The sequence below is a fragment of the Hesperophylax consimilis genome, chromosome 19 (assembly GCF_061612785.1).
Source record: "Hesperophylax consimilis isolate HC1 chromosome 19, BYU_Hcon_1.0, whole genome shotgun sequence".
Classification (NCBI taxonomy): domain Eukaryota; kingdom Metazoa; phylum Arthropoda; class Insecta; order Trichoptera; family Limnephilidae; genus Hesperophylax; species Hesperophylax consimilis.
Window position 1 is genome coordinate 15,081,118 of NC_142854.1, and position 15,714 is coordinate 15,096,831.

At 38.3% G+C, this 15,714-nt stretch overlaps 1 protein-coding gene across 3 annotated transcripts in view; it reads right to left on the reverse strand.

The window, feature by feature from the left end:
• Positions 1–15,714, reverse strand: part of LOC149414877 (guanine nucleotide-releasing factor 2-like) — a 260,051-nt gene that overhangs the window by 33,071 nt on the left and 211,266 nt on the right. For all 3 annotated transcript variants that reach the window (XM_089643441.1, XM_089643440.1, XM_089643439.1), the window contains exons 2-10: positions 14,945–15,125; positions 12,584–12,789; positions 11,320–11,513; positions 10,227–10,368; positions 9,886–10,036; positions 8,614–8,691; positions 3,021–3,145; positions 2,041–2,209; positions 295–978 (exon numbers count right to left, since the gene is read on the reverse strand). In XM_089643441.1, coding sequence (XP_089499567.1) covers positions 295–978; positions 2,041–2,209; positions 3,021–3,145; positions 8,614–8,691; positions 9,886–10,036; positions 10,227–10,368; positions 11,320–11,513; positions 12,584–12,789; positions 14,945–15,125 — 1,930 coding nt within the window. The remainder of the gene's footprint in view (positions 1–294; positions 979–2,040; positions 2,210–3,020; positions 3,146–8,613; positions 8,692–9,885; positions 10,037–10,226; positions 10,369–11,319; positions 11,514–12,583; positions 12,790–14,944; positions 15,126–15,714) is intronic.

Consider the following 15,714-nt stretch of genomic DNA (forward strand, 5'->3'; position numbering starts at 1 on the left):
TTCCAAAAATAGTAAGTAATTGTAGTTTTGAAAGGTTTCGTAATGCTCTTGGACCGTCGTGCAAAATGCTGAAAAATTCTCAATGCTTGCCAATTATTAATACACATGGCACATTTTTGATTTCATGGTAAGAGGTGATCAATGGTCCCATGGGAAGGATGGTCGACTAGAAGTTGGATCAAGTTGATACAATTGGTGACGACTCTAATAGACATAGAAGAAAAAGTTCAAAGAAAACATTGTTGATATAAAGCTGAAAATGAGTGCAATTAATAAACTTTAAAAAACACCAACCTGTATTCAATAGACTGATCGTCCATAGTAGAATTAAGTGAACACAATCCGGACTCGTTCAGACTGTCGCATTGCGATCCCATCTTCAGTTTCCTCGTCTTCACCGGCAGAGCTGGCGGCATCAGCGACAACGGACAATCCATCCCTTCGCTACCGTTTTCCATTAAATTCGACTGCGTAGACATTATGTTCTTCATGCTGGACAGATTTCCGCCCATCATCACGGTCTGCGATACATTTCTCTGCGATGATTTAGATGAAAAGCTTTGCATTGACGACGATTCGATCTTCATCGAAGATGATTCCATTCTCTGCTCCGCTTCTTTGATCGTCGAACTGCTGAATGCCTGACTCAGTTTTCCGTTACTGCCAAGCATTTTCATCGAAGACGAGTTTTGTTCGAAGAAATTGGACGATGAAGATGTTGAAACTTGTTTCATGGACTGTTGGACGATGTTCGCCATGCTTATGCCAAGGGTTTTGCCGGGCGGAGACGGGAGTTTTAAAGACATGTCGTTGGCGAAGTCGGACATTATCGATAGGGGCATGTCTCCGGGAGTGGGGGTGGAATCGATGAAGGACAGAGAGGTTTTTTGATGAGCGGTGGTGCTGTTGAAACTGGAGTAGGATATTTCTGAACCGCGAGCGTTGCCCATCGAAACGAAGCCCGATTCATTTGAGAACCTGAAAAAAGAATGAAATATTGAATCCCTGATCGTATGCACATGTGAAAGAAATGGATGACTCAAAATTAACTATAAAATTCAGAACGATTATAATAAAAATTTTTTTTTCATAAATATGTCCTTTGCTTCATGTTCTTAAAACGTACATAGATAACTTAGGTACAGGACAACCTGTTGATTTGAAATTCATGGAACCTCAAAAACCAAATTTCGAATTAACAAATTCCGCCATTCTAATCCAGATATTATTAAAAATAATATATTTCCATGTAAATCGACAAAACTAGGGGCGCTAATATGATTTATTTTTGCGAAAATGAAATTTTTTAACTAAAACTAAAACAAATTTAAAATTACGAATTTTCGATACAAAAAAAATTTCTAAGAATTTATTTTGAAGTTTTTTTCGAATTACACGTTTTTCGAATTATCGGGGTTCTACTGTAGATATTCCAATTGTTTCGCTTGCCAAAAATGACAGTTTAGTTGTAAGTAAATTACAAAAGTATTTATGTATTACATAAAGCATATAAACCTACACAGAAGGTCATAAGGAAAATAATTTTCCTCGGACGCTGTTTGGGGGGGACTTTTTTAAGGAAAGAATGGAGAGGAAGTTCTTGGAAGGTAAAAGGTATGCAAGAAGATGGGTCGAGAGACCGGTTGGAGAGGTCAAAGGGTCTCCTCAAACCAGCTTCTCCCGATGTGGCACACCACGCAGCTGGTGAACAGCGCATCCTGAACACATCTCACCCAATGAACCCGGGCACCCCTGCTAAATTACTAAACATAGCGGACTACTTTGGGTCATCTTTGGCAGAGGTGTTGGTTATCCAATAAATGGTTACTGGGGCGGCGGTACCTAAACCCGCCTCCCAAACTGGAGAGAATAAAAATTAAATTACGTCGTAAAAACTAACATTGTGTTATTTATGTGTTTGAAAGCGTGGAGTTAAGTTTCGGTTAATAGACAAAGGGTTGAAGATTTTAGGAACAGATTGCTTCTCTAAACTTCCACAGTCTGTATAACCAGGTAAGTACTTGAGTAAGTTCTGGTTACCTGTTGTGATTGGTAGTAGCGGGGGAAGATGGTAGCAGGGTCCCAGCCTCCGAGGAGAGGCGCTGGCTGTTGCTGGCGGGACTCGAGCCCACCGTGGATCCTGACTCCAGGGATAGTCGGTTTCCATTGGGCTGCGAGTAACCCTCGGAAGAGGGACAGTGACAGGAACCTGGAGTTATGAAGGAAAAGTTAAGTCAACATGAAAATACTGGCTTACACTCTAACATTTATATGTGGGGTGACTTTGTTTATCACGGATATCTGCATAATTTTCGCTATGACTCGAAAATTACTCGCTTCTTTTTAACGAATTTTTTTCGGTCAAAGTGGATGCAATGACACTTCGAAAGTATGTTTCAAATTAGTTGGTTTCGAATTATATTTAAACATACTGTCCGTTAAATTGTGGGGCTCTTTTTTAGATATTTTAGGAGATAAAAATAATGTAACTACATTTTATAAATTCCTCCCCAGTTACAATGGTTTTATGTCATTACGTTGTTTTTTAATTTTATTTTTCATGTACCACAAGAATCCCAAGAAAGTGGGTGAAGGGGAGGTGAATATGTTTAAAATGGGGCTACTTGACAAGTCTAATAATTGTTTATTGAGTAAATTGGTTTTTTATTTATTTTTAGGGTTTTTTTATTTATTTCCAGAGCACTAGATTGTTCAAATAAAAACCTATCTCATTTCTGTGCAGCACATTTATACCCGAGGTCTTGTATTTTGAAAATTTATAATTTTATATATTGAAGATGATCCAGAAGTTTGCATAATGTTATTCTATTTTCCTTATAATTAGTGTAACTCGCACACGAAGCACAAGAACCAGTTTCTTCTTTGGTGAGATTGAGACCCACTAACATCTATATTAAAAAAATATATATGCAATAAAATGGTATTAAAAATAAAGTTATTTTATTTATTATAATATCAGTGATGTCCCAAAAGTGTTGAATGCCATAATACAATATTACCTGTTATGTCTGAGGTGTCGTCTAGATGAGTAGAACTGCGATCCATGATGGCCCTGATCTCCTCGTCGTTGGATATGTTAAGCATGGAGTCCAGCGACCCACTGCTGTGGGACTGAAGTGATACCCTGGGAACAAGAAAACCACGTGTTCTACATTCCATTTGTCACAAAAAAACCATTTAAAAAATCTGTAACCACTCCTGGACACAGACAAACACATAACAGTCTACAAAACACCATCGTCACTAGCCATCTAGAAACCATTGCGGTGCTACATTCTCTCGTCTTGTTTGCTTACCTTGCGTATTGTGTATCCAATATATAAATTTAACTTGATCTTAATTGTTAAGAATACATTAAGATCATAGACATATGAATATTAGTAGACCTGCCCTAAGTGATTAAAAGCGTAGGGGAAAGTGGTCACCATTCGTACGCGGGGCACATTCGTACAGTTAGTATAACAGAAAAACTAAACGGCACACAAACACGCCTTTGCTTGTGTGCATAGACATTCCGGCCGCCATGTTGCTAGCGGAGTGTCGCGTCAGTCGCACTACGGTGTATCAGCTGACAAGATGTAATGTGTTTTTGCGCGCGGTGAGTACAGTTTTTAGTACAAGTTTAGTTCGTAATTGTAAGTAGGATTGTTATGTTTTTGACAAAATGGTGATGATTGATTAATGTTAACATTGTTTATTTTGAGCTTTAATTGTTATATTTCTCAAACTAAATTAGAATTTGTATAAAGTTGTATTTTAATTTTGTGCAAAGGCATGGGGTGCATTCGGACACCCATAAAGGGGGCACATTCGTACGCGTACGAATGCTCCCCTTTACATTTTATTAACCACCAGTATATCGAAATTCAATTTTTATGAAATAAAATATAGTACCTATTACATTTTAAAATTATTGTGCAGACAGCACAATAACATATTTTTCCTTTTATGACGTATTCTACTTCTAACAAAATGAAATTTATAATTAATAATTAATATTTTATTGCAGAATCATGGTACGAAAATATAAAAAAAGGTACGCGTACTCAAGAAGTGGATGAAGAGTCCATGAATTTAGCAATTAATGATGTAATACAAGGACGGTTGTCGTATAGGAAAGCCGCGTTAAACAAAACTTCCATATTTCGAACCTTTTACTGCAAAAAATATTACAAGTGTATTTGAAAAGCCAGGTATATGGCCGTTCAATGAAATGGCCTTCAGCAATGAAGATTTCGCTCCCATTGACGTGTACGCTTCAAATATTTCGGTAAATGTGTCACATAATCTGGAAACAATTACTGTCGCTCTAGAACTACAACCTTCCACCAGCGTGTCATCGACTGATATGAATGAGTCAGATATTCGTGCCTTCTTCAGCCTTCTTTGCTCCAAAATCCTCAAGAGATTGTTACCGGAACTGGCGAACCTTCCACCTTTGTGGCCGAGGCACAATCTGAACCGAGTTCTTATCTTCCCATAACACCAGAAGTCACAAGACCTTATCCTACAGCCGTTAGAAATAGAAAACCAATAAAGGAAGAAAACCGGGTAAATCCCGTATATATACAGACACACCTTAAAAAACTGAACTAAAAGAGAGACATAGACGGAAAGAATTGAAAAATAGAACAGGAAAGGAAAGCCAGAGCCAAAGCAGTGAAACATAGTTTGAAGGAACTTAATTCAAGACAAAAGAAAATAGAAAGGGATGAAGATTCAGAGAAATCTGAAGGATCACAATTTACCTTGCGGGAGAGTTCAACATCTCCAGTTGATTTAGAAATGGACAAAGAGACTGATGATCGTGGTATCAATAATAATTTTAATGTAACACCAGCGAAAATCAAAGATAATTGTAATGTTTTGGTAAAGTTTAAAAAACAGACCTCTGTTGCTTATTACGTCGAAAAAGTTCTGTCATTATTCGGGTACAGAGATGAAAATATCTTATCTTCGGAAGCAACCGGGATTATCATGGTCATTTTTTTTCCCTGATATAGAAGACATACACACTCTGTATATCAGCGATGTTGCCATGATTATCCCTTATCCTCAACCACGAAAGGCTGTAAAGTTAGAATGGCTAGACTTTTTACTTTTGCAGTTAATTTAAATAATTATAATGTGCAATAAATAACAAACAAATGTATGATTACCTACTTTAAGTCAAAATTGTCAAAGAATCTACAACGATGTCATACAAAATGATTGTAAACATCTCATTTAGACTGATTGTAAAGCTTAGAATTATCAATAATCAAACTAAGGATGAACGAATTTATTGTTTGTTATTTTTCTAAAGAAAGATTTATCGTCTATGAGTCAAGTCACATATTATTAAATTAGTTCTTTGATAAATAAATATTTCTATAATAATTAATAAAAATTTAACGAATTTAATTGGCTTTTTAATTATCCTGTATGAATCTACCCCATGGCGTTCGAAGGTACCCCACCTACTGTACGAATGTACCCCGTACGTGGGGTACGTTCGTACAAATATCTTATCGTAGAAAAATGGCTATAACTCTTTAACCTTTTGATATAATAGTTTCGGACTTTTTTGTAACAAACTACAATATATTTGTTACACTTGGGTACATAAATTAGATAAATTCGACAATTAATCACAAAGTAAAAAAATAAAATCTAAAAAGTGTACGAAGGGTGACCACTTTCCCCTATTATTCCCCACTCCCCATACCGGTTCCATTGGAGCCGGCTGGGCTCGCGTATGGCTTCCCGTGAATCTTGAGAATGTGACATCATCATTCTTGTTCGAACTAGCGTCCAGCTATGGTCGAGGCATTTTACGAAATAACACGGCAAAATGGTGGCTTGTGATATGAAAACTTATGAAAATAGATGTGAAAAAGAGAATAAATCCAATTGTCGTATTACATTCCATATGTAAGCATTATTTTAAGCTTATTCACATCGTTTAATATGGATCAGTTGTAGAAACATATACTATCACATCGAGATACATCTGGACGCAAATTACAAAGCCGTTTGTATAAGAATCAGGGATGTGCCTTTGCCTTTTGCGCTTTAGGTACCACGTGTTAGGTACGCGCTTGTTTCGTATGTACGGTACTGCTGGAACGAGAAGGAGTGCATATCACGTAATGCGCTAGGTTATACCGAGTGGCGATGTGTGATAGAAAATCATGTTTTTTGTTTTTAATTGAAAAAATGTCATCGGAAGGCAAAATGATGTCCAAATTTTGACTCCAAATACTCTTAGGAATCGCTGGTAAAAACTGTGTGTATATAATTTCATTTGTTTTTTTAGTTGTTTTACTTTTCTTTCTTAAAGATTTCAATATTTTATTATTGATAGGAACATAGCGGTTGTGACAACCCTCCAACATTGGTTGAATGTAGCGATTCCCAAGTGTGCGCATCGTTGTTACTGGGAAGTAAATTATGAACACTTATAAAAGTGTCTTAACTAAATACGTAAACAAAATATTCGACTCTGAAAATAGAAGAAATTTTTTTTGCCGAATTTGGACTTCGCAAATTTGTTTATAACGTGGCGAGTAATTTGCGCTCACATGTAAAAATGTCTATTCATTCAAAAGCAGATTTTACTTTTAAGAACTAAATGGTGATATTAAAATGCGAGATGCCTATATACTGTCAGATTGATTTATTGACGAATCACAGTCAGCTTTACCCCCTTCGTTCTTCAACAGTTGATTTTACCCCTCACCTTTAATTTCTAGTCTATATATTCATATGTCTGTGATTAAGATAAATCACCTTCTGACTATTATTTCTCACCAATTGCACAGATACCATAATATAAGCTTTATAAAACCTAAAGATATCATTTTAAGTTGGGTTATTTGATAAGTCGTCTAACATAAATGAACACTGGTGGGCGGAGAACGGGGAAAGTTTTCGACGTAGCAAATGTAAACAAAATAAAAATGGTGCGGATTGCCGATTTGATGACACCATCAAATTTGATGACGACTTTTGATGACAAATTTGAAGTCAACGTCAAAATTGCCAATTTATTTATTTATTCATTTTCGGGAAATCGACAGTTTACATTTAATCAGTTTGTACATAAGTATTATATAGTAAAATAAAACCAATTATGGATTTACTCCTTGTGACTTTAACTGAGACAACATAATTAGGAATAAGTTATTTAAATAAATTATACAAAACAAAGATTATATAAAAAGAAAAATTTACAAAACAATACATTTATAGCCATGGAGAGAGGTTGTAGATATAAATCAAATCATAATAGAGATATAAACAATAGAGACATAAACATTATTCACAAACTATCAGAGAAATATTCTTTTATGGAACTCTTGTATTTGGTAAGTTCGGAATTGAAAATATCAACCTTGGATAATACGCTATTGTAATTATTGCATTGTCTGTTCAGGCAAGAATTCTGCTTATAGTTTGTTTTGCTTTGATCAACCCTGAACAGGACACAAGAGCGTGTTGAATGCGCAGGTACATTGAATGGAATCTTGTTTAGCAACTCTGGGCATGGAATATTATTGTTAACATTGTAACAATAATTTGATGAGATTACGATTAAGTTCACAGAAGCATATTTTAAAACCATCAAAGATGCAGGCGTGAGAGACCTAACTCTTTTGCATACCACACCAGTGTGCTATCCTTGCCATCGGTTTCTTTCAATATTCAGTTGTCAAGAGATATTAAAGCACATAATTTCCAAAATAATATTTTTTGTAGTTCAACCAAAATAATGAAAAGATAACACCACGAATTATCTATGTTCAAAGTTTCACTGTTTTATCTACAGGGTTTTCCAATAAGAGGTGTTATTTTGATATTCAATCGTAAAAGATCAATGGTTTCGTTGCTTGTGTGGCACGTAGCACCGTCTTGTTGAAAGTAAACGTTGTTCAGATCAATACCATCTAATTCCGGCCATAAAAAATCATTAATCATCTCTCGATAGCGCAATCCATTACAGGAAATGTTGCTCCAGCCTCATTTTCGAAAAAGTAAGGTCCAATGACTCCGCCGGACCATAAACCGCACCAAACAGTCACACATTGACGATAGAGAGGCTTTTCAACAATAACTCTTGGGTTTTCCGAGCCCCAGATGCGATAATTTTGCTTGTTGACGAAGCCACCGAGGTGGAAATGGGCCTCATCACTCAAGATGATTTGCATTTGATTCACTCAAGTGAATTTTAATTATTTCAATGCGTTGTTGAAGTGTGTATCGTTCCATTTTTATTAATGGCGTAGTTTCTACTTGTCAAATGTTAAAAAATGACAGCTTCAAAAGTAACATCTACCGAAATAGCGGGCTATTCAAAATAACACCTCTTATTGGAAAACCCTGTATAAAAACAAAAAAGCTTAACAATATAAAATGTTACATTTTTGTCACCCAAAAGCTTTGTGCACCATTTTCTCAGCTTTATGATTTTCAGGCTTGGCTCCCTTGACATCGAAGGCGACGATTTGGGAGATTTAAACAATTTGGCCTGAAAATTTGTGCTGTTCGGCACAGGTTGACCTCTGATAACTCTTGAAGTGAGACAGATTTAGCATCAGTGAATTTCTTTACCTGTCATTAGCAGAAAGCAACGAGGTGTTCTCGTTGGGTTTCCTTTTAGGCGGGAGTGGTGGCGCTATGTCGAGTGATCTGAAAAATTAAAAATTAAATTAGTTATAATTTTTGTTATTTGTCAGGAGATCTTTTCTGCAGTAGTGAGATAGGAGTGAATTTGGTTAGAATAGGTAATAAACAAGAGGAATTATTACCAACAATCAATTAAGACCGGTCGGTGGCTGAGTTGACATTGCGTTTGGGTCCCACCCAGGCGTAGTCTGTTCAACTCTTCGGCTGGCCTCCAAGTCCTCCATCACAACACAAGCAACATTTTCCGCTTACTGTGGTGGTAGTAGGAGATTTTCAAATATTGTCAGGTTATTCGTAACTAGGAAATGGTTGTCATTCATTTAAAAAAAAAATGTTTCAAGAAAGGAATGTGTATATTTTCCAACACCGTATTATCGCAGAAAGGTTCCACAAAAAAAGTTATTCAGAACCTTTATCGGGGGGTGGAAATGACAGAACTATAGCAGGTATCAAAAGTTTATTTTTATTTTATTTGAATACTGCACAAGAGTACCAACTACTCCCAAGCATCTGGAGCCAGTAGGACCACTGTTGGGGTACGTTGTGAGGCTGAAAGTGGTGGGGAGGAGAAGGAGATCTGAAAAGGAAGGTGGGGAAATCCCTGGCTATTCAGATCTGATCACCCAACATGGCTAAAGTCAATCAACGTTAACAAAAGTAATGTTTCAATTCTGAATATTGGTCTTCACCAAGGCGATACCGAGAGTACATTCTACTCTGGGCAGTAAAACATTCATTACTATAATTACTGGCTTTGATCAAATATCTCTCTGTTCAGAGTTATTCTGTCTTGCAAGTGATTAATCTATCTTTCTAATATGAAATCACTTTCAGACAGTTTTAACTCCAAATGGACAGACATTTGAATTTTGTTTTACTTTAGAAAACTTACCCAGTGGTACATATCATATTATATCAACTATTACAATTGACTCTATAGTATGAGAGGTGGGCCGACTTCCCATACATTTTCTAGCAATCTTTCAAAATGCTGGATATGAAAGATCTTCTTTGTGTACCGTTCCTTTTTAATCTACACTTTTATCAATAACTGTGCGAAAAATAAAGTTCAAAAGAGCTTTAAGTTCATAAGTAAAACTTGATTGTTAAAAATGATTATTATTTTAAATAAATTAAAATAGAACAAATCCTAAACCTGTACCTTGTGGTATTCCTGTTCATCAAAACAGCACTCACCTGACGGGTCTGGGGGGTTTGGGCGGTGGCTCCGGGTGAGGGGTCGTGGAGACACTGTCCAGGATGGATTCAGTCGAGTGGGAGCTCCTCACCGCCATGCCGCCAGCGCCACCCTCTAGGATCAGTCTTTCTCTGGGCGTCAGGGGAATATCTGGAAGCAGACAGAATTATGGATGCTTCAAAAGCTAACTTGGCATGCCACAGGTTAAATACCTTTTGCTAAAAAGACCATTGTTGTTACCCAACCGCCCGAGTGGCACCAATTCATCGGCTTTATGTTAATTTAGAAATAAATAATGTGATGCGTTGATTGCAATCTGTAGTATTTGATTGTTAGGTACCTGGTAATGAATTCCTCTGGCTCTCAGTGCCGACGGTAGGCCGGACTTGCAGCTTCATGTTCTTTGGTTCCCCGCTGGTGCCGTTGCTCTTGGTCTGGCCCATGTTCACTCCCATCTTCTCAAAGGCAATGGTCGCCAGCTCCTGGAAACCAGAATGATACAATGTTAGCTCTGCAATATTCTTCTTTTAACAACAGTAAAATCTCTATCTATTATTTTTGAGAGGTCCCATTGAAATTAATGAGGGGACCCATTGAGATGAACGAGGGAAAACGTTCTTGAGCGGTCCTATTGAAATGAATGAGGGAAAATGTCTTAAGGGGTCCTATTGAAATGAATGAGAGAAAACGTCTTGAGGGGTCCCATTGAAATGAATGAGGGAAAACGTCTTGAAGGGTCCTTCTACTTAAATGTTAAATATTCTAAAAAAAGATGCAAAACAGAAAAGTTTAGGGAGCTTATTTATCCACAAGCAAGTTCTTTATCGATTTAAGAATGTACTCTCCCTTGCAAGCTTCTTTTTCACAAGACCGTGGCAATCCTTGAAACCTATTACCCACCCGTTTGATACTTTTCCATTTCTTTGACAATTTTTAATCTTTCTTGAAAAGTACACACCTTTTTCACCTGACAGTTCAATTTTAAGGTTGAAAGGACAACTAATGTCAAAAGCGGCCGCCGGCAGAAGCGACTTAACCGTTTTTTGTCTCTCTCTCTCCAATGTTCCGCTCGTTGTTTAGGAGTACCGTTAATCGAAACCAAGTATTTATTTTTATTTTACTACGAAATATGCTTGTAATGTATTTTGAAAAACGATTGATTGAGTAATAATGTACAAAAACTGGGCGCTTTAAACAATTAATGCGATAAACCGATGCATAGAGGAACAAGCGATACATTATATTTTTGCGAGTTTTGTATGACATTATTTCGGTACTGGAAGAAATCTTAAGTAACCACCTATCTTCTGGAGTGAGAGTGGAGAAAAATCTCTCCTTCCATCTAGGAGGGTTTTCGGGACTTAGCGGCATGGAGGATTCTAATGGATAGGAATTGAATTTAATTATTTTTATATCATAAGAGATCTTATTACCTCCACGGCGACCTGCACCTCCTTGGTGACGTTCTCCACATTGTTGGGGTGCAGCGCGTCGCAGCCTTCGCCGCCCAGCATGCCCTCGTCACATAGGCGGATGAGGCGCGCTAGGGCCTGGCACAGGCGCCCCAGCGCTGCGCCCAGCGACGCTGACTGGCACGCGCCCAGCGGAGATACGTACGGCCGGATTGCTGGAATCAAATGCAACTTGATTAGACTTCACAAAATATATCGAGATAAAAAGGAATTTTAATTTAAGATTGAATACAGTAGAAATGAGATACCCTTGCGGTAAAGCCATGTACGATCATGTTCAAAATGTGGAGATCCGGAAAGAACACAAGGCTAATGTAAGCGTAATGGTTAAGATATAAGAACGAAGAAAGGAGTGTAAGGAGAACATATGACGCGCTAGTTAATGGTAAAAGAAATCGGGGATTCCCGAGGAAGACACGGCACTATCGTGATTAATTTTTGTCTTATTATGCAGTGCTGCACTTCCTCCTTCTTTAGCTAACGTTTCGAATAGCGTTACAGTGTCCATCAGGGCAGATGTGTCAATTGTAAATTATATTATGGTGAAGTGTGTGTTAATGTATGTAGAACAGATACAGCATTACGCACGTTAATCCTATTAGGGCCAGTATTTCAATATAGTAATTAGTTAAATGGGGAACCAATTCTGTCGTAAGGGCTTCAGGGAACCAAGAAAGAGTGGAGAGGAGAGGAGAGATGAGGCCTTCTTCCCTCGGCCGGCCTTCAGGAAACCAAGGAGGATTGGAGAGGAGAGATGAGACCTGGAAGACACACTGTGGAACCAGAAGACATAGCCTCATATCCAATAACAACCCTGGTGAACTTTGTAACAGAGACCGGGTGACTATTAAAGGAATGAGGTAAAATAGGAGATAGAACAATGGGCTTATGGCTAAGTGCTCACAGGAAATATATGTAAACCGTCTCCGCTCTATAATAAAAAATAGTTAAAATACGTAGTTTTCAGCATTTAGTTTTGGTGTAGCCGTGAAGGATCGGATAGCAAAAACTTATCTCGTTGTCATCTCTATTAATAATAATGGGATTTTTTTGGAATTAAATTGCATCCATAATTAGGCATCCACAATGCATTTTGGATCTTCTCAGGACTTTAGTCAGGTTAAGAATCAAAATAACAGAAGAGTATGGATGAATATGAATGAAGCAAGGAGCCCCTGTGAGGGAATGGCATGATGGTTAGTTAGACAGTTGAGGGGAGACCAACCGTTGTGTATGTTGGTGATAGTGTCCAGGACGATGGTTCCGTTGCCCGGCAGCATCTCCAGTTTCTTCTTAGAGATGACGTCTCCAAAGTGCTTAAGATCGAAGCGGACCTGCCGCACTAAGATCTCCAGGTCCTTGGCCGGGTTGGCTTCCGGGTCGTCCACCTTTTGTTGGCCTCGCGCTTTCGGACTGAGGGGAGAATGTGACCTGGAACCCAGAGCAAAACGTTTAAGAACAGTACTCTCAGTAATAGGTTGAAAGCACAAAATCAAGCTCTATAATTGGACGATATTCGTATGTCAAATTCAGTAATCCGCAACGTGCTCTTACTCGAGCGCCGAGCTTTGTACACTGAAGGGACTCTTTTACACTCTGTTAGTATACTTGATTATTACTAGCTTGCTAGAACTGACCATTTTACAAGTCACTGGGTTTCATTATTGTTGTTTTAGGACATTTTCTTTGAGTCTTTTCATAAACGTACATGACACCTTAACAAATTTAACAATAAAAACTATTTTTACGAAATATGCATTTGAATTTTTAGAATATTTTGTAAGTATGCACTTTAATCCGCCACTAATGGGACACTTACCCGGTTTCTGGGGCGGCGGATTAATGACAGATTACTATACTTACTTTTTTAATTAATACATGGAGCCCTTACAGTAACAGCATTGTTACATAGTGGCAATCAGTCGACGTGAGAAATGCACATAAGAATGACCCCACTGACAGACAGCCTGGATTCTCACCGCCTCGTAAACTCTAGTCCACGATCACTAGGATAAGGTCCTCCCACAGCCGCTGTGCCCACATGATACACAGGTGTATCCTAGTGCGGCAATGTGTGAATGCGGTGCAGTGCAGACTACCGAACATGTGGTCAACGTTTCATTCATTCCCCGGTGGGATTGGTGAGATCTGCAGGGCGAAGCCTGAGGCCCTAGACTGGCTCACTGACCTAGATGTTCCCCTCTGATCCCCCCACCATACGAAAGAAGAAGAAGCAACGTCATTTAAAATAATAAACTACATATTTCATTGACAGCCAAACAAATGACTCTACCTGATGTAAACATATCGCTGTCACTCCAAGACCTCGGTAACAAAAACAATGGAGATATATATACAGGGTAGATTAGCAGGTACCCAAAAGACTTTAACCAGCAATTCCTGAGCACATTTAGAGTAAAAAATGTACATATCGTATTTCAGCAAAATAAAAATCTATATTTTTTACCACAAATATGCTCATAAATCGCTGGTTACAATATTTTGGGTACTTGCTATATTGCGATACACCTGCTGATAGTGTTAGTGTTGTGGGGTTCAATTAACTAGATCTGTTTCCAAAATCTGTACCCCCACACTTGTGCTGACCATGCACCGAATTTCAACACTATGAAGGCCCCGATGTGCTAATGTTTACATCCGCTGTGTTGACAAGCGCTGTGCCGGCTGGCTGTCACCTAATTTGAGAAACTTATCAAGATTGCCGATGCAGCAGCCCAGTTTAACAGAGGCGGTAGAGGGCAACGATTTCAGCTATAAAAAGCATTACGTTAGTTCTTACCACTGTCGACCTCTCCACTCGCAGCCTGCATTACCAACACTATTCCTGGCCTGTATTCTACCCCACCAACATTGATAATTTAATTTTTTTATTAGAAATGGCAGAAAATATGTAAACATAAAACAATAAGCACTACATAAAACCAACCAAAAACAAAAAGAGACAGTAAAGTTTGAGTCAAGTGAAGTCAAGTTATAAAAAGAGATTTTAGTAAAGTTCTGGGGGCAATCGTTAAATATGTGTGGAATCTTGTCACTACAGTGGATAAGTTACATAGTGGACAGATTCGCACAAGATGTGGGGAGAGAGTTAAGTTGGTTATTTGGAAAGGAATATGGAAAGTTTTGGGGTGGTTATTGTGGATGAACATATATATTAGGTGTTGAAGTGGGGGTGGAGGTGTGACTGGGGATTAGTGAAGATTAGATGGAGGAGATAGAAAGGACGGTATACGGGAATGTATCTAAGAAGGGACTGTAAAATAGGTTTTACTTTTGAAAACTGATATCGATGGCGGTGCGATCTTTGGCCTGAGGAATTCGCTACCGATTGTGTCCATCAACTGCGTCGAGCATCGGTTAGGAGTCATCGCAACATCTACACTGACTGCAATAAACGCTGTGATACTACAACAACTTTCATTCGTCTCACCTTACCATCCCCAAAATCACTTTTAAAGAGTTTGTTGTATTGCCACTGTCCTTAGTTGCCTGATTACCGTAAAACAGTATTGTTGTTTATAAATAATATGCTCATTATAGGTTATAAACTAATGAAGTGTGTTACCTGTGCGAAGGCGGCGGACCGGGCGAGCGCAGCGCCATGGCGGAGATGCGCTCCAGCAGGTCCTCCTTGAAGGAGCGCGCGCGCCGCGCCAGCTTGTTGGCCGAGCGGAAGGAGGCCTTGTGGCCGCTGGAGGGGGGCCCGGCCGCCGGAGAGCCGCTGCCGCCACCGTCGACCTCTCCACCTAAACCAAACAATACAATAACTTAGTCTTCAATCGTCAAATAAACGTTTCGATCTCCATCAAAACAAAATGTACATAATAATTTTCAAAATAGCATTGTCAAACCAATGCTATTGAATATAAATGTTTCATTGAACCTGCAGAGAATACATTAAAAAAGAAACCAAAGGTTTCAGTCTAGACCAAAACAAAAGATACACAATTTTCAAAATAGCATCAAACCAATGGCGTTGAATATACATCACTGAAACAACCCGCAGAGAATACACCAACAAAATGAAGGAGGATCAAAACAAAAGGTACACAATTTTCAAAAAAGCATTGACAAACCAATGCTGTATATAATATATACCTTATTGAAACAACCCGCAATACACAAAACAAAATGGTTTCGGTCTGGACTAAAACAAAGGGTACACAATTTTTCAAAATAGCATCGTCAAACTAATGCTGTTTGATGTACCTTGACATTACACGCTTATCGGCCGGCGGCAAATATCAACATTTGAACGGCTTATAATTATTATCTTCGGTGCTATTCGGTATTTTCCAAAAATTCTAAAAGTTCTGTTCTCGGTATGCTCTAATT